At 45.4% G+C, this 26777-nt stretch overlaps 1 protein-coding gene and 1 non-coding gene across 2 annotated transcripts; one reads left to right on the top strand and one right to left on the bottom strand.

Moving 5' to 3' along the window:
• Positions 1-1056: 1056 nt before the first annotated feature.
• Positions 1057-18299, bottom strand: pdgfrl (platelet-derived growth factor receptor-like). The gene is made up of 6 exons (XM_007892803.2): positions 18075-18299; positions 12459-12777; positions 10536-10687; positions 6543-6836; positions 5246-5385; positions 1057-2562 (listed from the first exon to the last, which is right to left on the bottom strand). Exons 1-6 carry the CDS (start codon positions 18127-18129, stop codon positions 2371-2373), a joined length of 1152 nt encoding a protein of 383 aa, XP_007890994.1. The 5' UTR covers positions 18130-18299; the 3' UTR covers positions 1057-2370.
• Positions 18300-20488: 2189 nt separating this feature from the next.
• On the top strand, positions 20489-20600 carry trnal-caa. The gene is made up of 2 exons: positions 20489-20526; positions 20555-20600. It is a non-coding gene; the product is annotated as a tRNA-Leu (tRNA).
• The last annotated feature ends 6177 nt before the right edge of the window (positions 20601-26777 follow it).

The following is a 26777-nucleotide window of genomic DNA, read 5'->3' as shown; positions in this document are numbered from 1 at the left end:
TGGGACATAGTGGTTGAAAGCATAGCCGCCGATGATGGAGCGGTGAAGTCGAGAGACCTGCAAAAGGCCCGAGCTGGCTGAGCAAAGGGAGTGGATAGAGGAGAGGGGGTGTGAGCAGAAAGCTTCAAAACATATGAAGACTTATGAATATTTCAATTAATTGGGGCTCTGTGCAAATTATACACTGTCTGCTGCGTTTTTGAGAAAGCAGCTGCTCATAGATCCTTTGTGTGATAAGCTCTGTGTTATATCAGAAAGTGGCCACACGGTGGCAGATACGACTGATTTGTACTGAAAGATATACATTTACATGTGTATCTACTGTACAGTATTGGTGTAACCAATATTCTAGAGGCAGAAATCCTGTGAAGTTCTTCTTTTGCATTATATCCTTTTCTCACTTACTCTGCAACCAAATACCTTCATTGATGCTTTCAACGTAATAGGCTATGCACGTCCATTGCCCCCCTCCCCCCCATACTTAAATCATCAAATCTGAAATCTTCAGATCACACTTGAAGACTTTCCTCTTCGACCATGCCTATGGTCGCTTCCCATTTCTCTGTGACTCAGCATCAAACTTTGCCGTTTTTGGCGTCTCAGAGTGCTTTACAACTCTGAAACTCTTATTGCATATATAAATAAAAATTGTTGTTTGCTGTTGTCCTCACCAGGCTCCATGAGGTCCCAGTATTCCAATTGATTGACTTCAAGATCCTTGTCCTGATTTCCAAATCCTTGCGCCATCTTATTTTTGCAACCTTGCTATTTCTTTCACTGCCTTTAAAACATATCTCTTTGACCATATCCTTGGTGAACGCCTTTAAATTCCCTCTCACTGTTCAGGGATCCTCACCGTTTTTGTGAAGTGCTTCCAGATGCTCATCCAATGTGAAAACTCCTGTATAGGTGCAAGTTGTTGTGTAAAAAAAAGGTAATTAAGAAATTCATCTTAATATTTTTTCATACATTAGATTTAATGCTAAAGGCATAATTAATCATATATTTGAATGAAACTAAACATGACTATCAACAATTGAAGACTATTTTCTCAGATTTTTATATTTATTGATATTATTTAATGTGAAAAATGCGGTATGTTTATTCCCCAGAAATGAAAACAACTATTTTAAATGCACAATAATATGGTGAAGGATCAAAGCACAAGTGTTTCAAAACCCTTTCTTAATGAATTAATGAATGGTTAGTACACAGGACAGAACAAGCACATTAACAGCAGTTACAAAGCAGATCATTGGGACTTAATGACAAGATCTCTGTTGCGTAAAGCTAATAATTATTCGGCTGGGCGAGACCCAGTTAAGTCCTTATTAATGTACCCTTTTTAATATGGAAAAATAAGTTGTCTAGGAGTCAACCCACTGTGAGCTGTTTATAATACAATTAAGTAACACCAAAGGGATTTGATTCTTTCACCTTTTTTACAGTGTCAGAAATTATGTGCAGAAGGTTGTGAAGACATGAAATGTTCTACTTCAACTAGTTGTTGAGGCGGAATCAATAGGGATGATGGAACAGGCTTGATGGGCTGAATGGCCTCTTTCTGCTCCAGTTTTCCTAAGTTTCCCTAGAACATAACTTGTTTTTGAAACCACAAGCACTGCTTAAAGGTGGGTCTGATGAGCGCATTAATTTCAACTGCTGCCTGACGTACATCAAAGTGGCTTGTGAAAGACTGAAACAGCAATACTGCCAAAAGCTGTGAATTGTTGGATACTTTGTTTGTTTGTCACTCAGGTTACAACCAGGATTTTAAAAAAGGCTGATCTTGTATTTGATGTTAAATGATAGTCCCTTCCCCCCAAACATATCTCAATGAATTAGGTCAGGTTTGTGGAAGGGTGGAGGGATTGATTCTGTTTTTATTATGTGGAGGGAGGAGCTTCTCTCTCATCAGAAACACTCTACAGTTTCCAAACAAACACCGTTTCCAAACAAACAAACTTCCAGATAAGTATTACTGGTAACAGCTAAGTAAATAATAGAAGATTATCATTAATTTGCATTATGTTCTGTGGCTCCCCCGTTATAAAACTGGGAGTCACACTGTCATGTACTTTAGGAACTCAGTTGCATTACATATCTCTGGTATTAGAACGTTTTGCTTCATAAAGGAATGTGTAATTGATTTCTGGACACCAACTGTGCAGACAGACATAAACGTTTAAACTGTGTTGCCTGGTTGTCGGAGAAACATGATCTACTGAAATATTTCAAGTTCTGCACCAAGTTTCCACATAAGGATTCACTCAAGAAATGGGATACAGTTCATGGATTGGCACAGAACCATTCCCTTTGCATGTTGGATTGATTTTTCCACTTGGGAAGCTCAATCATACGTGGACTTTGTTAGTCACGTGCGACCACTCGCGTGGCCACTGCAGTCTGTCCCATTGGGTTTTGAGCTGAGCAGATGTAATCCCCTATATCAATTGTTTCAATGTCATCAATGTAAAGAACACTCTGTGACAATCTGGTGGTGTGGCTCCCATCCCGGTTTATTAGTCTCCATTTGTCTGTGATAATCACTGGCCTTTCATCCTGTTAAAATAAAACTGAGATCAGCCGGTCCATTCAAACAGCAAAAAGAAACAGTAACTTGCATTTATAAAGAAACCATTATAAAAATATAATGATACATTTTACTATCTATTTTTGGAAATGCACATTTATTTAGACATTTCTCCTCTTGCCACGTATTGTGGCATTGAAGTAAAGGTAGACAGGAACTATTCCATTTGCCAATATTTCCAATGTTGCTGCAGCTGGTTGTTGGTGCTCTGGAGTAACCTCACTTACAATAATAATAATATTTGATATAGCGCCTTTCACATTGTGAGGACGGCTCAAAACATCTTGTAGGTTATATTATGAAGTATATTAACTGTGTTTTGTAAGCGAACGTAGCAATAATTTGTGTAAAGCAGCTGGCAGCCATGTTTTCCTGAAGACCCATTAGAATGTGGTGTGTGATTTTTTTTGAATTATAATGTATTATAACGCGTGTTGCCCTGCAGCTCCAGGGGATCCACACAGTTTACAACTAACATCACTGTGTCTAGTCTACTGTTTGCAGTCTTTCAAAATTCATTAGAGATAAAGTGAAAGATTGCAGATGCTGGAAATCCACAGCAGGTCAATCAGTATCTGATAAGATTATGATTCAGATACGAGCTTGTGTTATAAGTGGTGTTCTAATGAAAGGTTTCACCTCAAACGCTAACCTAGTGCTTTCAGATGCTGATTGACCTGTTATTTATTTTTATTTTCAATCCTTTGTTATTCCTTTCTTTTCCCCCTTCTTGTATCTGCTCCTCTGTGGGCTGTTGTGTGCTGCACTTTATTTTGGTGAAAGCACTGAAAGACATGGAGAAACTGTGCGAGTGAACCCACGGTCAAATCAGAGATTTCTCACAGTCTGGTGCATACTCCAGCACCTCAACTTCCTCTCAACGGGGAAGGTGCTATACCAAATGTAAGCATTATTATTACTTCAGTAACTGATGATTTACGCATCATTGTAATCTATTTTGGTCAGCCAGGTATCTGACACGTGCGGAAACCCATCACTATGCTTAAGTGGAGTCCTGTAGCTCAGTGGTTAGAGCACGCGCTTTGCAAGTGAGAGACCTGAGTTCAATGCCAGGCAGGGCGAAACCTTGGGCAAGTTTCCTTACTCCACACGCCTAATAATAATCCCTCCAAAAACAAAAACAGTAATAAATTGGTCATTTTCAATCCATATGACTGTTTGTGGGACATTGTTGTGCGCAATTGGCTGCCCCGTTCGCCCACAAGTATACAGTCAATTCACTTTACAGTGTGTTCTGTGAAGCGCTTTGGGATGTCCTCCCGACGTGAAAAGCGCGATTTCAAATGCAAGGATTATTATTAAGAGTATCCAAACCAAGTTGAGATTTCCATGCATCCCTCCTACGCATGCAAATTCCATAGATATGATGTTGGAATGCAAACTCTCTCCCTGAAGGGATACATCTTGCTTACCCAATTCCGGAAAGTATTAGGCACAAGCTGGCAAGAGCCAAGGCTTCGGGGCCCCAGAATGTGCGTTGGGGTACTGCTGGAGTCTAACCAGCTCAGCCCGCATAACTTGCCATTGATATCGTAATTTGGCAAGCTTCCCCACTGCTTGTCCAGCTAGGACCACTCTACCCATTAGGGCTTTGGCTTGCAGGGTTAACAGGAGATGAGTGCGATGAGTTCCTGACCCCAGTGACTGGTCTGCCCTCCAGGTTCTGCTGATGAGCCAGGCTGACTGTGCTGTCATCAGCAGTACCCTGGAATACTAGGGATCCGCCTGGCTCAGGAACTGGACTACTGAGACTGCTGAAGAGGGCTGGCTCGATTCCAATATTCAGTTGCCAGGCATGTCACCTTGGAGCCAGTTCAGCTTCAAGGAGACCCCTTCTCATCGTAACTGGCCCTCAAGAAGTTTTCCAATGCTTCCATCACTGTTGTAACTGTCTATTTAAATCATAGGGCAGTTTTTACAATGGCTGTCTTGTATTGACTTTAAAACAACTGCATGCACAAGCTTCCAGATGTACGTTTTTTGGAACGGTTTGCTTCAGTGCCTTGTGTTCCTCAGTGGCTGATATCTTCCTTGGGGGAGAGGTAAGTGGGGTTTCTCCTTGGATCTGAACTGGCTGCAGGTTAACGTTCTCGCCAATGGAATGTTAGAATTGAGTCAATCCTCTGTGGTGATCTGGGCTCCTGAGCCAGGTGGATCCATCGTACTCCAGGGCATTACTGATGACAGACCAGCCACAGCCTGGCTTGTCAACAACAACAAGATTATAAAAAGATTACATTTGTATAGTGCCTTTCACGTCGGGAGGATTTGTCAGCAGGATTTGGAGAGGCAGATCAGTTACTGGTGGCAGGACGTCTTCCCACTCAGCTCTTAACCCTGCAAGCCAAAGCTTTAATGGGTAAGGTGGTCCTAGCTGGTCAAGCAGCAAGAAGTTTGCCAAACAGTGCTTTCAATGGCAAGCTATGTAGTTTTAGTTGGTTAAATATTCATTACAGCCGACAGTAATAACTGAACAATTGTTTGACATTGCTATAGTTTTTCTTTTTATTCTCATATTTTGAGAAAAATATGGGGACACCTCTTTAATCTACTGATATATTCCAATCAGTTTACAAATAAGGGAGAAAGTTATTTAGTGAATTGATTAAAAATCAAACATGAAGGACTTACTGGCTGTCCTGGGTATTTCCAAGTAAACATCACCTGCACATCTGGTTCTCCAAGCACTTTACAGGTTACATTGAGTTCGTCTCCGTAGCTCACTTTGCTTGATGAAGTTACAATAGTTGTTGATGGAGGGCCACTAGGAACTGTACACATAAAATGCTGTTCATTACTGATTTTTGTGGCAGTTTGCCTGAAATGTCACACATCACAAAGTTAAGCTGCTCGATTCCATTGGAAAACTCTTTCAAACCAAACAGCAACACAATTTTTTTTAAAAATATGTTTTTCCTGCATAAATTGTGGCAGGAAAATACGCTTGTTTTAAATGCTTCTGAAATAATATAAAATTTGATGAAAGTTTTCCTTTCAGTTGCACTCTGATATTATTTAGTTTTCAATTTGCAGTTTTATTGGAATTTGGTGAATTACTTTGCCCTTCTCTTAAGCTACTCTACTGAAGATGCTCACACAGGCTGAGATTTGGTACCACAGGTCCTATCAGCCCTCCAGTACCTCGCCAAGTACTCACTTTGCATGTATGAGCCAAACCAGTGACTGTAGCAGGCCATTCAAATGTGGGATGGAATTTGTCATATCAAACGCTCTCTAATTTGCGATATGTACAAAACTAATTGTGTTTTCCAGAAGGCCTTGAAGTGCAAAATGACCAGAGAGAAAAACACCATTTCAGGGTGGTCATAATTCATATGGATAGGTGTGTGACCCTCGTGTACACACTAAGTTACATGCATACGCACAGCTCATACTCCTATACAAATGAGTATTGCATATATACACAGGGTTCATGCACATGGCTCATGCATCTACTATGTACATGTCAGTGATTAAGATCACATTTATTTCATGTTTAATATAGGGAGACTTAAGGATTTTTTACAACTCTTGACTTCATGTAGCCTCAGACAGAGGAAAACTAGGAAGTTTACAGCTGGATGTTAGAAAAATATTTGGCCAATCACCAGATTTCTCTTATTCTCAAACTATCTCCAGCCATTCACATGATATCTCCATCTTAAGTACTCACTTTACATCCTGCTTGGAGAAAGGGTGATAAATAGGAAGTTGTTGGCATTGACCTTAAATATTTTGTTTTTACTCTTCAATGTTTGAACAATACAACACAATTACAAACTTTTGTAAGCTGCATAAATATTTGTCAACTACTCAGGGAAAGAGGAAACATGTAAAGTTACTTTTAATACAAAACAGATAATGCTTCTTACTGCCGCTAAACAGCATGCGTAGTCTCGTGAATATATCGTAAGATATTTGTTATTACCTTCCACATAGAGAAGAAGATAGTTGTTTGATATTTGTGGAACCCCATGTAAAGCTGCCTTGCAGTATACAACCCCTTTATGTTCAGGTTGAGGCCGGTGAATTATAAAACCTTTCTTCGAAACGTAACTAATGTACGTTCCATCCACAGGAACTTCTTGTGGAGGCAGGTCCTGGTGCAGAGTGACTTTGGCTGAAGGGGTGCTCAATCGACAAGGGATTATGGAAGGTTTATCAGCTTGAAGATAGACAATTTCAAAGTAGCTGGCTGATGGCACGAATAATTCAGTCGGATCTGGGAACATTAAATAATTGGGATCACAATTACCTCCGTAGAAGGGTGTAAGATGGATATTGAGTTTGAAACAGTTTGTACACCCTGAACCATTGTAACCACTTGCCTTAATCCCTCTACCTTTCCTCTCTTTACTTGTCTTCAGATAACGCCTGAAGATTTTCCTCTTTAACTATCCCTATGGTCACCTCCCTTTTCTCTCTGGCTCAGCATTAAACTAGACCACTGATCAGCCAGCCAAGATGCTACTATCTCTGACATTTCAACACTCCTCACATCTCTTTGCCTCTCCTCTGATCGCCTCATCATCCTGGGCGACTTTAACCTACACTTCACCCCCTCCTGCTCCATCTCCACAGACTTCTCTTCCCTGCTCTCCTCACTCAACCTTTCCCTACACATAAACTCCCCCACTCACAGTCACGGCCACCCACTCGATTTGGTGATCACCCGGGGCCTCAGTGTCTCGGATGTCACTATTACCGACAAGGCCATCTCCGACCACTACTTCATCTCCTTCACCACCTCCACCCCCCTCCCCACCTCCACCAGACCCACCACCATCTTCTACCGCCCTTGGAAGAAGTTACCCCCACAATCCCTAACCGATGCCTTGGAGTCCTCTGAACTCCTCTCCCTCTGGCCTTCAACCCTCACCGACCCCTCTTCTCCTCTCTCCCTCCTCCACAATATCCTCTCCTCCACACTCGATACTCTTGCCCCCATCACTTCCCGCACTGTCTCCTACTCCCGCTCCTCCCCCTGGTACACCACCCACCTCCGCTCACTGAAATGCCAGGTGCGGGCTGCTGAGCGCACCTTTGTCAAATCCGGCTTAACGGTCCACCGACAAATCTGGCTGGACCTCCTCAAAATTTACCGCTCCACTCTAGCCTCGGCCAAGTCGTCCTTCTACTCCAGGATAATCCTGGAGGCGAAGAACAACCCCAGGCTACTGTTTTCCACCACATCCCGACTCCTCCGTCCCCCCCGCCACCCCGCGCAGGTCATCTCCTCCAACCTTCACTGCGAGGAGATGCTGGATTTCCTTGAATCCAAGATCAAGGGAATCCGCTCCGCGGTCACTTCCCCTCCAACTTCCACCCACCACCCACCCCTTCCCTCCCACACTCCGACTCCTACCCATCCTCCCCTACACACCTTCGTACCCGTTTCCCCACCCTCTGTCACTGAACTCATCCTATCCCTAAAACCAACCACCTGCTCCCTTGACCCCATCCCCACTCCACTCCTTATCTCCCAGCTCCATTTTCTTGCCCCACATATCACTGACATCATAAACCTGTCCCTCTCCTCTGGCTCTGTCCCCATTCCATTAAAAACTGCCATCATCACGCCCACCCTGAAAAAACCCTCCCTTGATGCGTCGCAGCTATCAAGCTACCGGCCCATCTCCAACCTCCCCTTTCTCTCCAAGGTCTTGGAAAGAGTTGTCGCCTCCCAACTGCGCTCTTTCCTCTCCACCCATTCTCTTTTTGAACCCCTTCAGTCAGGTTTCCGTGCTGCTCATAGCACAGAAACTGCCCTGGTCAAGGTCACCAATGATATCCTGACTATCTGTGACCAGGGCTCCCTCTGTCTCCTCGTCCTCCTCGACCTATCGGCAGCATTCGATACGGTCGACCACGCTATCCTACTCCACCGCTTGTCCTCCCACCTCAACCTTCAAGGCACTGTCCTTGAATGGTTTAGCTCTTACCTTTCCCACCGTCTTCACTTCGTCTCAACGAATGGCTTCTCCTCCACCCCCCGTACTGTCTCATGTGGTGTCCCTCAGGGCTCTGTCCTCGGTCCCCTCCTCTTCACCCTCTATATGCTCCCCCTCGGTGACATCATCCGCAAACATGGGGTTAACTTCCACATGTATGCGGATGACACCCAACTCTACCTTTCCTCCTCTACTCTCAACTCCACGACCACCGATGTCCTGACAGCCTGCCTGTCCGACATCGAGTCCTGGACGAGAGACAACTTTCTTCAGCTCAACGTGCGAAAAACCGAGGCCCTCCTGATTGGCTCACGTCAGCGCCTCCGCACCTCAGGCGCTGACACCATCAGCATCCAAGGCTGCACTCTCCACCTCTCAAAGCCAGTCAGGAACCTCGGCGTTTTGTTCGACCCTGAGCTGTCCTTTCTCCCTCACATCCGCACCACAACTGGCACCGCCTTCCATCACCTCCGGAATATCGCCAGATTACGGCACTACCTCACCCCTCACGCTGCTGAAACCCTGGTTCACGCCTTTGTCACCTCAAGGCTGGACTATGGGAACTCTCTCCTCGCCGGCCTTCCCGCCACCTCCCTCCACAAGCTGCAGGTCATTCAGAACTCTGCAGCTCGTGTACTGTCCCGCACCAGGCTTCGGGACCACATCACTCCCACCCTCGCTCGCCTCCACTGGCTCCCCATCCCCCAGAGGATTGATTTCAAGATCCTCATCCTCACCTACAAGGCCATTCACGGCCTTGCTCCCTCCTACCTCTCCAACCTACTATCCCCCTACCTACCTGCCCGTACCCTCCGTTCCTCTGGCTCCGGTCTGCTCCACGTCCCCCGCCCCAACCGCCCTACTATCGGTGGTCGGGCCTTCAGCCTCTCAGCCCCGAGGCTCTGGAACTCCATCCCCCAGTGCCTTCGCCTTGCTTCCTCCCTTTCCTCCTTCAAGGCCGGTCTCAAAACCTTTCTCTTTGACCGTGCCTTCAGCTCCCCTCTCGACTCTCTTCCTCCTCCTCGCTCCCTCCCTTCCCTCCCCTCACCCTGACCATTTCCCCCTCCTCTCTCCCTCCCTTCCCTCCCCTCACCCTGACCATTTCCCCCCTGCTCGGGTCATGACCCAAAATTTCCCCCCTCCTCTCTCCCTCCCTTCCCTCCCCTCACCCTGACAAAGGGGTCATGCAGCGCCTTGGGACGTCCTCCTGACGTGAAAGGCGCTCTATAAATGGAATCTTGTTGTTGTCTTGTTGTTGTACCCTGTGTGAAGGGTGCTATATAAATGCAGGTTGTTGTTATTGAATAAACATGATAATTGGTGAATGCTTAGTGGTATTCACAAACTAGATTAATTGTATTAATTACAACTGTGCTGGTGATCATAGAGAATATGCCTTTTGCATTCCCATAACAGTTGTTTGCTTTGCGCAGTTCTCTAAAAGGCTATTTCTGAATCCCCCAAAATGGTAAAGTCTGATAAAGGATCGATGGCCAAAATATCAGCTGGGGTGTGCACACTGGCCTTCTTCAACTTTGCTGATTTCATGATTTATAATTGGGAGTTTTGCAAATTTCACAATACAATCAAAGCGATCACCTTATTACATTAAACACTATGTAGCTCATTAAAACTTGCCTTTCTCAGAACACACATTATATTTATATGACTGTCATGGGTGTGAGAAAGGCATACATGTGAGTCAATCGCCTACAAATGTGCAATGAATACATGTGACAGAAACTTTGTGAATCACTTTGAGATGTTCTTGATGTTAAAAGTCACCCCATTCACAAAAACTCTGAGGGACTTTAGACTTTTTCAATGATATAGGTGCTATATTAAATGCAAGGATTATTAAATTATTAAAAATTGTATTGTATATTATTATTGTACCAATATTACTGGGTGATGAAAGGAGTAAGGTGGAAATCTAAACTACTGTAAAAATGGGAAACTTTACAGGTTACCTGTGAAGAAGATGTATGTTTTTCCCATTCTCAGGTCATCCTTACTGCACTCCAGCCCATCACACACTATTGCCCAACAGCTGTATTCTCCAGTATCAGCAGCTGTTGCATTGCTGAGCATTAGCTGACTGTATTTCTCCTGATGTTTAATGCTAAACAAGGTCAAAATAAAACATATGTTACTATTAAGCTTTGTATAGTTTTATCCAAGTTAGTACCTTCAGTGCTTAAGAAAAATGTTTCATCAATTTATTAATACGCTTTTGGATTTTTTATGCCGAATTGTTTACAGTCATGGAGTGAATCTCCAGGAAATTCAGTGTAACATCTTAATCTAATCATTCACCTGTGAGCAGGTGCATTCCACAGGTGACATCCCAATAGTTACGCAGTTACATGGAGTGGTACGGCACAGACACACCCTTTTGGCCCAATCGGTCTGCGCCAGTGCTCATTTCTACACAAGTCCCCACATCAAACCCCCACTTTTCCTATTGTCCTCTCCTATACCTCTCTATTCCTTTCACCCTGATATATTTTCAAGTGGAGTCCTGTAGCTCAGTGGTTAGAGCATTCGCTTTGCAAGCGAGAGATCTGGGTTTGATTCCTGGCAGGGTGAAACCTTGGGCAAGTTTCCTTACTCCACATGCCTGATAATAAACACTCAAGAAAAAAAAAACAATGATAAAATTGGTCACTTCAATCCACGACTGTTTGTGGGACACTGCTGTGCGCAATTGGCTGCTGCATTTTGCTCACAAATATACAGTCAATTAACTTTACAGTATATTCTGTGAAGTGCTTTGAGACGTCTAGAAGACGTGAAAAGCGCTATATCCAGTGCAAGGATTACTATTATGTTATTATTATTATATTCTCTCAAATACATTTGATGCAATATGCTTCAACCACAGGCATTTTTAACCTTTATGAAGGGATAAGGTTCAATCTAAAGACTTCTCCTCTGAAACGCCATTAAAATCATGTTTGGATCCCTCACCTGAAAGCAGATATATGACCTCCATGAGAATCTCTGAGCTACAAAGGTCTTCCATAGCAGCTCTGGGTATATAATGCCTGTGATAGATTGCTCAGGACTTTGTTACCTGGTTACCACCAGCATGAAGCTACAATCTACCAGTCCCTGATTCTGCAGCTTGCCAAAGCAGTGCACTGTGCAACCACAGTACTTACTGACCAAAGTGTTCAAAAAGTGCTCTTATCACTATGATGCTTTGTCTGCTATTGAACTCAAGGTTTTCATTAAGTTGAAAAATTAAAGATAATCAGAACGTTGATTTATTATTTCCCCAAATGGTAAAAGGTAATGTTGAGCCCTGACAGCACACTTACTCTTGTATAACGCAAACATCAGATCATCAAAAAACATCAGATCACCAAAAAAGTATAGGAAAAAAAAGGCCATTAAGAGCTTAGCCACGCTCAATCCTCTATCGACATAGGTTGGCAGCACTCTTGCCTCAGAGTTAGAAGGTTGGGGGGGTTCAAGCCCATGTGGGGTATTTGAGCTCACAGTCTAGGCTTCACTCCGGTGCAGTGCTAGAGACGTGCTACATTATTGGATGTGTGATTCTGTCCTTAGAATGAGACGTTAAACTGAGGTTGCATCTGTTTCTGTTTGTTCAGGTGAAAGTTAAAGAATTCACTGCACTGTTCAAAAAGGAGAAGGGAGTGTCCTCCCAGCATTTTGGCCAACAATCCCCCAAATAAAATTGATTATTCCCTTCATGGCTGTTTGGCAGGACATTGCTGTGTGCAAATTGGCATTTGGGCTACATCACATCAAATCTGCTATGAATTGTTAGAATTACCAGCGTTTAGAACAATCAAATGCAGAAAACATTATACACATGGGCATTGATTTGCTGTTTATGATTGTAATGCACTACATATTATCTTTACCTTAATCTGGGATCCTTGAAGTCATTGAGGTGAGCTGGATAAGACCATCCAATATTGCTACCCTTACAGCGAAGTTCCACTGTCTTCCCTGCAGTTAGAGTCAGTGTTTCTCTTGGTTTACGAAACTGTCCTTTAGCCATCACCTGTGTCATAATGAAGATGATCTTCAGGCTCTTCTCCAGATAACCTCTCTCCTTTCCAGTCTTTGCAAGCTGCAGATTCATCTTCTTACCTAAAGCTCGGTTTCTATTTGCTGCCACGTTTTGTTTCATTTTTGCATTCTGCTGGAGCCCCCTAAAAGCTGCCTGATGACAGTCACCTAATAAAACATCATTAAACATTCAGATCACAATCTGTCAAAAAACAATGCCGCATTCATTATAAGTGATTCCATATTCCTATTTATATAGGTATAATACAATACAAATAGTCCAATATAATATAAACAGTTACAGAATTACATAGGATCTGCAGCACTGAAACAGGCCATTCTGCCTAACTAGACCTTACTGGTGCTTATACTCCACATGAACCCACAACGTTTTCCAATCCCCCTCCCTTGCCTCCTCTCATGCTTCTCTATTCCTTTTTCTCTTGGGTATGCAGTTACTTACATATAATTGACCCCACCCCCCCCATCTCCTTACCTCGCAGCTCCACCTCCTCACTCCTCTACTCTCTGACACCATCAATCTCTCCTTATCACCTGTCACCGTTCCCATCCCCCTAAAAGCAGTTATAATCACCCCCATCCTGAAAAACCTTTCCCTGGACCCATCCCTGCTTTCCAACCTCCCTTTTTTTCCAAGTCCTTGAAAGAGTCATTGCTTCTCAGCTTTACTCTTTCCTCTCCAACCACTACCTTCACGAGCCCCTCCAATCGGGTCTGCTCGGTCAAGCTCACAAACGGTATCCTGTCCATCTGTGACCCCATCTACAGACACGGGGTCAACTTCCAGATATTCGTGGATGACACACAACTCTATCTCTCTGCCTCCATCCTCAATTCCAGGACAACTGATATCCTAACAGACTGCCTATCAGGCATCAAGTCCTGGATGAGAGTAAAGCTTCCACAGCTGAATGTCAGCAAGACCGAGGCCCTGCTGATTGGCTCGCGCCAGCGTCCCCACACTGGCACTGGCAGCATCTGCATCCACGGATGGGCACTCCACCTCACCAAGCCAGTCAGGAACCTGGGCGTCTTGTTCGACCCTCAACTATCCTTTCTCCTCCATGAGGCACGGACATGGGGGAGAAATCTGTGCCTTCCCCCACCTCCATAACATTGCCCGACTGCACCACTGCCTCAACCCTCATAAGCACATTCGTCACCTCAAGACTCGACTACGGAAACTCTCTGCTTGTCGGCCTCCCCAACTCTTCCCTGCACAAGCTACAGATCATCCAGGACTCTGTAGCTCATGTCCTCTCCCGCACCAGGCTCCGTGACCCCATCAACCCCAGCCTCGCCCGGCTCCACTGGCTCCACATCCCTCAGAGGATAAAATTAAAAATCCTCGTACTCACTTTCAAGGCCCTACACGGCCTTGCCCCCTCCTGCATCCCTGACCTGCTGACACCCTATCAACCTGTCCGCTCCCTCCGTTCAGCAGGCTGGGCTGCTCCATGTCTCCCGCCCAACTCACTTTACCATCGGCGGCCGGGCTTTCAGCCTCTCTGCCCTTTGGAACTCCATCCCACAATCCCTTTGCGTTGCTCCCTCTCTTGCCTCCTTCAAGGCATGACTCAAGACCCTCTTTTTTGACCGTGCATTCAGCCACCCTCCTACCTCTCTGCCCTCCCTCATCCCAACCCTGCCCCCCCCCCCCCTGCTTGGGTCCTGGTCCCCGACTGTTCAGCGCCTTGGGACATCCTCCTGACGTGAAAGGCACTTTACAAATGTAATTTTGTTGTTGTATAATATAATATAAATGCTGTAATATAATACAAATACAATTCAAACAGTGATTAACACCATGGACACAGTAAATAACAATCAATTCAAATACAGAGCTAAAATGGAACATTCTGTAACACATTTGTGATGTGATGTTTAGGAAATATTACATTTTTCACACAATTTATACATTCCTACAAAGTTCCTTCTGCCTGAAAAATCACACACTTCTCTGTATCGTGCAATTTTGCCCTTCTTATCACACTGGAAAAGTTAACATTTACTCAAACAGCAGCCAAACCAGTTTCCATCCACCACCACCTTCCTCCGCCAGCCTGAACTTGTTCTGAGCTTCAACAACTTCACCTTCAACTCCAACCACTTCTTCCAAGTAAATGGTGTCTCAGGCACCTCGGGCACTGGCAGCATCAACCTCCACGGCTGCACACTCAACCTCACTAAACCAGTCAGGAACCTGGGTGTCTTGTTTGACCCTGAACTGTCCTTTCTCCCCCACATCGCGCCATGACCGGCACTGCCTACCACCACCTCTGCAACATTGCCAGACTCCTCCACTAACTCACCCCTCAGGCTGCCAAAACCCTCACCCATGTATTCATCACATCAAGGCTTGAATACGGGAACTCCCTCCTTATCGGCCTTCCCAACTCTTCCCTTCACAAGCTGCAGATCATCCAGAACTCTGCAGCTCGTGTAATCTCATGCACCAGGCTCCGCAACTCCATCACACCCACCATCGCCCGACTCCACTGGCTCCCCATCCCCTAGAGGATCGAGTTCAAGATCCTCATCCTCACTTTCAAGGCCATCCATGGCCTTGCCCCCTCCTACCTCTCTGATCTGCTGACTCCCTACCACCTGCCCACTCCCTCCATTCAGTGGGCTCCGGGCTGCTCCATGTCTCCCGCCCGACCCGCCCTACCATCGGTGGCCGAGCTTTCAGCCTCTCTGCCCCCATACTCTGGAACTCCATCCCACGGACCCTTTGGCTCACTTCCTCCCTTCTTCAAGGCCGGTCTCAAGACCCTTCTTGTGGATTGTGCCTTTGGTCTCCCTCCCACCTCTCTGCCTTCCCTCACCCCTACACCACCCCTCCCCGATGCTCGGGCCCCGATACTTGACTGTTCAGCACTTTGGGACATCCTCCCGATGTGAAGGGTGCTCTATAATTGTAACTTGTTTTTGCTGTTGTTGTCACTATGGGAACTCGCATGGGTCCCAGCTACGCCTGTCTGTTTGTTGGCCATCTGGAGCACTCTTTGTTCCAGGCCTACTCAGGTTCGCTCCCTGACCTGTTCCTCAGATACATTGACAACTTTGTTGGGGCCGCTTCCTGCCCTCACAGTGAGCTGGAAAAATTCATCAATTTTGCTTCCACCTTCCACCCCTCCATAACATTCACATGGTCCATCTCCGACTCTTCTCTTCCCTTCCTCAACTTCACCATTTCCATCTCGAGGCATAGATTATCAACAGATATCTTTTACAAGCACACTAACTTCCAGTTACCTGGACTACACCTCCTCTCACCCCACCTCCTGTAAAGACTCCATTCCCTTTTCCTAGTGTCTCCGCCTTCACTGCATCTGCTCTGATGATGCCACCTTTCACACCAGAGCAACTGAAGTGTCCTTCTTTATCCTCGACTGAGGAATCCTATCCACTGTGGTAGGCAGGGACTTTGACCGTGTCCGCCCTATTTCCTGCACCTCTGCCCTCATCCCTACCCCCTCTTCCCAGAACCGTGATAGGGTCCCCCTAGTCCTCACCTTTCACCCCACCAGCCTCAACATCCAAAAAATAATTCTCAATCATTTCTGGCACCTCCAGCATGATCCAACCACTAAACATATCTTTCCCTCCCCCCTCAGCATTCCGAAGGGACCATTCCCTCCGTGACCCCCTGGTTCATTCCTCCATCACCACCAACAGTTGCTCTCCTCCCCCCGGCACCTTCCCACCCCAGCGCAGAAGCTGCAATACCTGCGCCCCTTTCATCTCCTCCCATACCACTGTCCAGGGCCCCAAACACAAGTGAGATAGCGATTTACATGTATCAATGTATGATTTGAACTGTCGTGATATGGGGCTTTGATATCAATTCAGTGAATTGACTGTATATTTTGTGGGTGAAACATGGCAGCCAATTGCGCACTTCTGTATAATATATACCAGATAAGGAATTTTCCAGTAAGTTATCATAAAAAAGCAAACATTTCAACTGGCAATACTTTGGATTTTGGGTTTCTGACAAGAAATATAAAAATGTTCTCATATTTTCCAATATTATTTAAACCCTTGGATAATATAACACTCCAATAATTTGCTCCTGGCATTTACACACTGTGGTGAATTTTCCTGTAAATCATTCCAAAAGCAAAACTTCATAGCACAAATGCCCTCCACCCCAAGTCTAATATTTCTCCCAGTTCTTGATCATAAACAGATATACTTTCAGATCCTCAAACATAACACAAATTGGGGGAGAGGTGGGGAGGTTGTGCCATTAAAGATGAGAGGAATAACTGCAAAGAAAATTCCAAACTTACATAAACACTTATATTAACGTACATTAAACTTGCATTAACATTCACTCAATGAACTTACAAGGCAACAAAGAGGTTGAATATTGATCTTGGACTTGCTTTATTCTTGTGATTTGTATCTAACTCCATTGGAAAGATAATGTGGATTATTGCCTTCCGATCCATTAAGAGGGATCTATCCTCTTCGACCCAGCAAACACACAGTAGATGCCTATTCATACGAAAGACTGACAATGTTTTACATGGATCTAACGCAATAGTTTGGGGCATCAGTAGTGAGTGACTTCAGTGCCTGTCTAGATATAAGAATAATAATCCTTGCATTTGATATAGTGCCTTATCACGTCTTTGAGACGTCTCAAAGCGCTTCACAGAACATACTGTATAGTGAAACAAAAACAGAAGTTACTGGGAACACTCAGCAGGTCAGGCTGCATCTATGGAGAAAGGAGAGTGTCCATGACCCTTTGTCAGAACTCCAATGACGAAGGGTCATGCACCCAAAACATTGACTCACTTTCCTTTCTCCATAGATACTCCCTGACCCGCTGAGTGTTCCCAGTGACTTCTGTTTTTGTTTCAGATTTCTAGCATCTGTTACTTTCTGTTTTGTTTATACTATAAAATTAATTGACTGGATATTTGTGAGCGAAATGCCAATTGCGCACAGCAGTGTCCCACAAACAGCCATGGATTGAGTGACCAATTTTTTTTTGAAGGAATTATTACACCCCGGAAAAGCGATCCGCCAATCGACTAACAACCGAGTTCCTACTTACTGCTAGGTAAACAGAGGAGTGTGGAGTAAGCAAACTTTCCCAACATTTCACCCGGCCAGGAATCAAACCCAGGTCTCTTGCTCGCGAGGCGAACGCTCTAACTACTGAGCTACAGGACTCTAAATTAGTTCATACCCGCAACGATAACAAATATTTACAGTGTGGTTCAGTTGCAAAATAACATTTTAAACTCACTGAGGGACCCCTTGCAATAAGACTGAGTCTGTGAGAGCAGCTCAATAAATGCAGCAACATATCAATAGAATCAATTGCAGCTGAATAAATCAATGACTACAGCCAGCAGAACAAAGGACAAAATAAAACTTCTGCATCTTTACTGCAACTGAACGTCCAACTGAATCTCACTTACCCTTTTGTACAAGTTCGCTGAAGGCGATGAACAAAACAACGATCCAAAGCTTCATCTTACAAGTTTTCTCAGTATTATCTTGTATTAATATATTTTCTGTATATGTTTTACTTTCGAGCTGCAAATGGAACTGTAAAACTGTGTCTGGCTGCTTTGGTGGTTAACTTTTCAGCAGTTGGCAGGAGTTCAGTGTCTGGAAGTGTTCTTTGCAACTTTCAGAAGAATCCAAATAACAGATTCAAGTGAATCTTGCACAGAATCTGATTAAGTTTCATTTTATACTTGCAATAAAGTGCTTTTTCAAGTCTGCAAAAAGGGTGACCCCTGCAGTAAACATACTGCAATGGCATGATAGAAACTTCAATAAATACACTCCTCTAATTTATCATCTAGTAATATGTATCTTATCATAAGTGCAAATATTGCAATATACAACCTGTATTAATATATTATCTCCTAAAATGTATCTTCTTAAATTACAAACATTGCAATATAAAAATAATCCTTACATTCATTTTATGCTGCACTGAAATGATAGAAAAATATACATTTTTAAAAAATTCTGTAAAGTAACCCTCTTCTCGATATTGTAATTGTCCAGACTTCTCACACATGAGATATCTCACACTGCAACAAGCACTAAAGAACACGACTGAGATTTAATGTAAAAGTTTACATAATTTACTGCTGAGATTCTATTAACCCACCAGTAAATACAAGAAATAATTTGTATTTTTATAACACTTCATCACATTAAAACATTTCAAAGCACTTAACAGATAATTACAGTGAATTTAGTCAATTTATTTCTGTATTACTATATACAGTATGCTAAAATCACAAAGACAATACAGTCCTATGACAAGAATTATTGTGCTGTCAGCTCTGGCACAATTTTTTGTCTGTGGCCCTCCTTGGTCGGTGTTTGGAGTAATATTGACTGTGGTTGGTGTGTTGGTGGAATATATCTTCCATTACATCTAGGTTCGACTACGCCAACGCCCTGCTTGTCGGGCTTCCCAATTTTTCCCTCCACAAGCTGCAGATCATCCAGAATTCTGCAGCTTGTGTCCTCTCCCGCACCAGGCTCCGTGACCCTATCGCCCCCACCCTCGCCCGACTCCACTGGCTCCCCATCCCTCAAGAGGATAGAGTTCAAAATCGTCATCCTCGCCTTCAAGGCCCTTCAGGGCCTTGCCTCCTCCTACGTCTCTGACCTGCTGATGCCCTATCAACCTGTCCGCTCTGTCTGCTCAATGTCCCCTGCCCAACCCACCCTACCATCGGCGGCCAGGCTTTCAGCCTCTCTGCCTCGACTCTTTGAAACGTCATCCCACATCCCTTTTGCTTCGCTCCATCCCCTCCTTTGCCTCCTTCAAGACATGCCTCAAAACCCTCCTCTTTCACCGCACCTTCGGCCACTCTATTCTTTCTGCCCTCCCTTATCCCAACCCCCAACTCGGGTCCAGACCCTTCACTGTCCAGCCCCTTGGGATGTCCTCCTGATGTGAAAGGCTCTTTACAAATGTAATTTGTTATTGACGGTGGTTGAACATTGACTGTAATTGGTGTAATATCATTGTCTGACTGTCTGTGACCGGTGCATTTTCTCCGGTGTGGGCTGGTGGCAGTGGCCGGTGGCAGTGGCCGGTGGCAGTGGCTGGTGTGGGCTGGTAGCAGTGGCCAGTGGCAGCAGTCGGTGTGGGCTGGTGGCAATGGTGGGTGGCAGTGGCTGGTGGCAATGGCCGGTGTGGGCTGGTAGCAGTGGCCGGTGTGGGCTGGTGGCAGTGGCGCGTGGCTAGTGGCGTGTGGGCTGGTGGCAGTAGAAGGTGGCAGTGGCCGGTGTGGGCTGGTGGCAGTGGCGGTGGCAGTGGCGGTGGCATTGGCAGGTGGCAGTGGCGGTGGCAGTGGCATTGATATTGGTGGGAGGCAGTGGTGGGTGGCAGTGGCGGTGGCAGTGGCGGTGGCATTGGTGGTGGCAGTGGCAGTGGCGGTGGCAGTAACAGTGGCGGTTACATTGGTGGGTGGCAGTGGCGAGTGCGCGTGCGCGGCGCTGTGATGTCACGGGCTGCTCTGCCGTTCCTCGGCGACAATCTGAACCGCTTCTCACTGTCCCACTGAGGGCCCGGGAGGGGCCGCACTGCGCCTGCGTGTCGCCGCACTCAACATGGCCGGCTCCGAGCATGCGCACTCTGGTGGCTCACGCAGCGGCTTTCTTGTACGCGAAAAAAAACGGTGCCCGCGGCCGAGGCTCGGGGCGGGGGCGGGGGAGGGGGAGGCGGAGGGGGAGGGCAGCTGTGAGCCGCCGGCAGCGCTCAGGCAGATCCGCGGCGCGGACGGCAGTGGGTTTCAAGGCAAAGCTCGAGCAGCGGCCGCCAGTGATGTGAGCGTATCTGGCGGCGTGTTGTCAGCGTGTCAGGATGGCCGAGTGGTCTAAGGCGCCAGACTCAAGGTTGTACCTTCCCAGTGCGGGGCGGGGTTTCTGGTCTCCGACTGGAGGCGTGGGTTCGAATCCCACTTCTGACAACACTTTTTTTTTGTGGGGGGGTGGGGGGGAGGGTTTAACGCCCAAAACTTTCCTTTACACTTTTTGTCCGTTATGGTTTTTTTTTTTTTGTCCTTTAAAACCTGTTTGCCACGCGGTATTTTTTTTTTAAAAAACAAAAAAAATAAGAAAATGATCGACCGACCGGGGGTCCCGATCAATCGCGCAGTACGTCAAACAGCAAGTCGACCGATGGCTAATTTGTTAACTTAATTTTAATCATATCATTAGATGGCTTCTAATAATTCAACCGGTTAACCGGCTCTGAAAGCAAAACGTCGGATTTCAGGCGCCTCAATCGTGCAAACGGGGGTTCCTCTCTCCGTTCGGATGGGATACAAACACCCTCATAGTTTCGCCCTTCCCGGCTCGGGGGCTGTCCTGTCCTGTCCTGTCCTGTCCTGTCCTGTCCTGTCCCGGCGGTTTGGGACGTCCTCCCGGTGCGAAAGGCGCTTTACAAACGTGATTGTGTGCGGTATTGCGCGTGGATAGGCAGAACCTGATTTCGCTTGACCCTGGTCCCAAGATCCTTCAAGATCCTCGCCCTCCTGGTCAAATCCCTTCGCTCCCCGGCACCTCCCGACCTCTCCGACCTCCTCGCTCCACAATCCTCCACCCGGCGCCTCCGCTCGACGGGCGCCGGCCTCCTGCTCGGGGGTCCCTCGCACCCTCCGTCCCGCCATCGGAGGTCGCGCTTTCAGCCACGACGCCCCGACAACTCTGTCAGTCCTGGATGAGAGCCAACTTTGTTCAGTTGAACGTCAACAAGACCGAGGCTCTCCTGATTGGCTGCGGTCAGCGCCTCCACACCTCAGGCGCTGACAGCATCACCGTCCATGGTTGCGCACTCCACCTCACTGAGGCAGTCCGGACCCTTGGCATCAAGTTTGACCCTCAACTGTCCTTTCTACCCCACATCCGTGCCATGACCCACTCTGCCTTCCCCACCTCCGCAACGTCGCCCGGCTCCGCCACCGTCTCACACCGCAGGCTGACAAAACCCTCATATACGCTTTCATTACAAACAACAACAACAACAACAACAAGATTCCATTTATAGAGCGCCTTTCACGTCAGGAGGACGTCCCAAGGCGCTGCACAGTTGGGTCATGACCCGAGCAGGGGGGAAATGGTCAGGGTGAGGGGAGGGAAGGGAGGGAGCGAGGAGGGGGGAAATGGTCAGGGTGAGGGGAGGGAAGGGAGGGAGAGAGGAGGGGGGAAATGGTCAGGGTGAGGGGAGGGAAGGGAGGGAGCGAGGAGGAGGAAGAGAGTCGAGAGGGGAGCTGAAGGCTCGGTCAAAGAGACAAACTGCTTGTCGCCTCCCCAACTCCTTCCTCCATAGGCTGCAGATCATCCAAAACTCTCCCGCACCAGGCTCCGCGACCCTGTTACCCCCATCCTCGCCCGACTCCACTGACTTCCCATCACACAAAGGGTACAGTTCAAGATCCTGGTCCTCACCTTCAAAGCCCTCCATGGCCTCGCTTCCCCCTACCTCTGCGAACTCCTAACCCCCTGCGGGCTACCCCCGCCTCGCTCGCCCCTCCCTCCCCCTCGCCCCCTCCCTTGACTCCTTCAAGACCCGTTGTTGTTGTCTCATCATGATCCTCTCACCTCTTGTCGGCTGGGCTCAGTTAATAATACTCTCGCCTCTGGATCAGAAGACCTACGTTGGAACGTGGACCTCACAGTCTAAATCGGGTACTGGAGTGCCACATTGTCTGAGGTGCTGATCTCTGAATGAGCTGTCAAGCCAAGGTCCTCTTTGTGTGGACATTAAACATCTTATTTTAGAAGTGAGTTTCAACTTGATGTACTGCAAACATGATACTGCCTCAGATAAAGTTGACAATCATACCACCGTTTATAATAATATAAATAATAATCCTTGCATTTGATATAGCGCCTCATCATGTCCTCGAGGCGTCTCAAAGTGCTTCACAGAATATATTGTGAAGTGAATTGACTGTCTGTTTGTGGGTGAAACGCGACAGCCAATTGCGCACAGCAATTTCCCACAAACAGTCGTGGATTGAATCACTAAATGAAAATATTTTTTGAAGGATTATTACCCCGGGAAAAGTGAACCACCAATCGACTATCAACCGGCTTCCTATTTACTGCTAGGTAAACAGAAGCGTGTGGAGTAAGGAAACAGCACACCCCAACTTTACGTGACGTTGGGGGTGTGCTGAAACATATTGATAATCTTGTATCAAACGCAAGGATTATTATTATTACATTATAAATAATGTGGACAAATGTGCAATTTCCACCAGGTGTCACTAGATAGCAGTTAGAAGATCTTTCCCCAGCTGAGATCTAATAAATCAGTAGAGATCAGGGATTGACCTTGGCCCTTTTTCGATCTATACTTAATCTGGCAAATGCAATCGGGGAACCCTATTGAAAAGTTTCCTGTGCTACTTCTTGATGAGGTTAGAATTTATTTGTGAAAACAGACCAGCAAATGGAAATTTTCTTTCACATTCTTTTTAATGTTTTAATTTAGAAGACGTATATCTTTGAAACCAGACAATAATACATCTAGCACAAAAAAAATTTGAGTATGAAAAGTTGACTAACAAGTACAGGGATACCAGATTGATAATGCGTGATTGTTCAAAAACAAAATCCTCATCCTCACAAGCTGTACCTGTGTATTACATTTCTTTTAAATTTTCAGGTTTCTTGACTGAATGTTTGCCCCTCCCCCATAACCCCCCCGTCAGCTGTGTGAAGCACTCTGACATGTCCTGACATGAAAGGCCTTATATAAATGTAAATTGTTCTTTTTAAGAAAAAATCTTTGACAATTACTCAAAGAAAGGTTCAAAAAAAGTAAAATGTGTTTTATTATCATCCAGTTCTTTCATGATCGAAGCAATTTGTATTAGATAATTGCTGCAGTTATAAACTTGTTCATTTCTAGAACACTCCAATGCTGTGCGATAATCTTGGAGCGCCAGATCTTCATTCCTCTCGACTTCAGCACAGACTAAAAATAAACATTTGCTGCATTGATAGTGAGATGGATTCTTTCAGGGAACGAATGACACAAAACGACTTTCTGCTGGAGAGCAGTATTATCGTTATAACAAAACTGAACTTCCCACCAGAGCTCTGGGTGTACAGTTTTGTACTTGACCTTTGGTGCTGAGACCCTTTACAGAGCTGTAATGCTCCAGAAATGAGGATTGAGTGAAATTAATGGTTGGAATTATTATGTGATTGCTGGCGGCAGTTCCAAAAATAAACATCTATTTCATTTGTTTTTTTTAAAAAATAATAAGAAATTAGCAGTTTTCGGTGTTCTCTAGAAAAGTGGTTGCCAAACCAAATACATTTTTCTTTATTGAACTTTTCTTTATTTATTGCTGCACCATGGTGTCGTGGCTCAGTAACTACCGGAAACAAGGTATTGATTTGCTGCGGACTTGCCTGGACTGATGCAGGTGTTCTCTTCAACCGTGCCTTCAGCTCCCCTCTCGACTCTCTACCCCCTCCTCGCTCCCTCCCTTCCCTCCCCCTGACCATTTCCCCCCTGCTCGGGTCCCAACCCAACTGTCTAGTGCCTTGGGATGTCCTCCCGACGTGAAAGTCGCTCTATAAATGCAATCTTGTTGTTGTTGTTCTGCGGGCCACTTCTTGACATCCCACCATGAACCAAAAGTGGCCCATGGGCCACAGGTTGTCAACAACTGCTCTAGAGTTACTACTTTTTTCCCCAAAATCTCAGTTTTAAAACAAATAGGCTCCACATCACATGCCATTTTGCAGCCAACAATGTAGGCAGGCAACCTGTTGGTCAGGTTTTGCCAACACCTGTTGCTACTTTGACCAAGAGAACGTGATCTATGTTAGAACTCTTTCAGTCTTTCCTTCCTTTCTCTCCACTGGGTACTTTAGGATTAGGAACGGGTTGTGTCATGAATTCTCAAACCCTTCTTACGCCCAATCCTGTTCACACACATCTGAAAAATTAGTTCTTGTCAAATGTTAAATTAAAATTATCGGTGTTTCATTAATATGCTTAATAATACTTAATAATGCTTCAACTAGAATAGATCTTACATTTAATATAGAATATCAATTTTATTTAGCTTGATATATATTTTAAAGCAATGATACCAATGTACAATGAATCATTGTATCTTTTTGAAATGACTTGCGATTACTGCACTGCATTCCAGGACGTTTACACTTGAATGGATCAAAAATGCACAAGGTAAAATATTTAAGAAATTCACCAAATTCAACAAGTACAAGTAGCTGGATCAGTCGACTAAACATGAGCAGCAGAAGCATCTGTGCCATCAGTCTTTTTGTAATACATCACTATTGTCCTTCTGCATTTCCTTCAACTTCTCGGCTCCATCATCGGAGGCCATGCTTTCAGTCACTACACCCCGACACTCTGGAACTCCCTGCCTCAGTCCCTCCACCTTGCCACATCTTTTTGTGTCTTCAGATCACACCTGAAGGCTTCCCTCTTTGACCATGCCTGTGGTCACCTACCCTATCTCCCTGGCTCGGCATCCAACTACTTAATATTAAGACCTCCGAGACGCTATGCTGTGTGACGGATATCATATAAATGCAAGTTTTTGTTGTCTGACTATCATTGTGTTTGTTTACAACAATTTAAAAATCAGGAAACAATAGAATGTGAGAAGGTTAGGTTTAAACAAGCTAATTTAGCTTTAAGAGCTGTCACTGTACTTCTATTTTGTCCATTTCCAGTCCATTGGGCTGCAGAGACTTATGGAGATGGAACACAGATTAAAATGCAATCATTACTGCAATGGACCTTGGATCCCCTACACGATTACTCTTCGCAATTACATTCTTTCAAGTTATATTGGCACTAAAGCTTACAGTCATTCAGGATATGTATTGTGCCTCTGCAAGAACCTGAAGAAAGAACTGCACATAGGAGCAAAGACGGCAGAATACGTATCAACAAAAAAATACATTCATACCACACTTTTCTCGTTAGGAGGACATCTCAAAGTACTGCAGACAGCTGACTGGGATTTAAACTGGGGAGGAAGTGGCTAAAAGCGCAGAGAAATAGATATAGCTCAAGGTATGGTTTGAAGGGAGGGGCAAAGTGGAGCGACTCTGCCATGTCCTACATTGTAGTTATTCGATGAAGTTAGAGAGAGGGAGCAGAATGGCTGAAAGCTCCTCCACCAATGGTGGGGCTGATTAGGGTGGGGAAGGGGGGGAATTGGACATGAAGCAGGTATTTGCTGAGGGGAGAGGGAGCATCAGGGCAGTATGGTTGCAGGAGGACTCAGAGGGAGGGTGGGGTAAAGCTATGGAGGGATTTGAAAGTGTAGACAAGGATCTTGTACCTGCTGGGGGATGGGGAGCCAAGCAAAGATGAGGACAACAGGCTTGTGGAGCCTGATGTGGGAGAGGTTTTGGGCTGCAGAGAATTGTAAATAGTTGAGACTGGAAATGATGAAGGCTTAGCTGAGTGTCTCGACAGCCCTGGGGAAGGGGTAGTGGTATAGATATTGCAGAAATGAGGAAAAACTGAGTGAGAGCCTTGATATATGGTTGAGGAGAGCTGAGCGGCTGAGAGGTTGGATGTAGGGTTTGAAGAGAGCTGAACGACAGAGTTCAATGCAGGATTTGAGGAAAACCTATCTTAAGCTAAATTGAAAATGGAATCCGCTGGTTTCACCTTATACCACCCACTCCTGCCACAAAACACGGTTAGCTGCTGAGTAATGTATTATAATACTCTTAACTATTATAAGTTAATAACAGCAAAAATATCACTGGCTATGTGGGACCAATACTGTAACTTCTAGTTTTCCTCCACTTTTAGAAAACCATCACTGCGAATACACTTGTGGATTTCACAAGCCCAGTAGAGTTTACATCATCACAATGTTTTTTTAGAACAAGAACAACCCAATTGATATGCATTAAATGAAACATCTAGACCATTAGACTATGTCACAACATTGTGACATCCTATAGCTCATCAAAAAATCATCATTTCCCCATCCATCAACTTCCAGCCAGGCTGGTGAAACAGACCTAGACAGGTACAGCACAGATTTTCAGCACGGAAGGAGGCTATTTAATCCACTGGGTCTGTATTATTGCTACCTGGTCTCTAAATCACTCTTTATTTTAAT

This window comes from Callorhinchus milii, unplaced genomic scaffold (assembly GCF_018977255.1).
Source record: "Callorhinchus milii isolate IMCB2004 unplaced genomic scaffold, IMCB_Cmil_1.0 Scaffold1, whole genome shotgun sequence".
In the NCBI taxonomy this organism is placed as follows: domain Eukaryota; kingdom Metazoa; phylum Chordata; class Chondrichthyes; order Chimaeriformes; family Callorhinchidae; genus Callorhinchus; species Callorhinchus milii.
The sequence above is the reverse complement of the archived record's forward strand: the minus strand, read 5'-3'. Positions and strand labels throughout refer to the sequence as shown.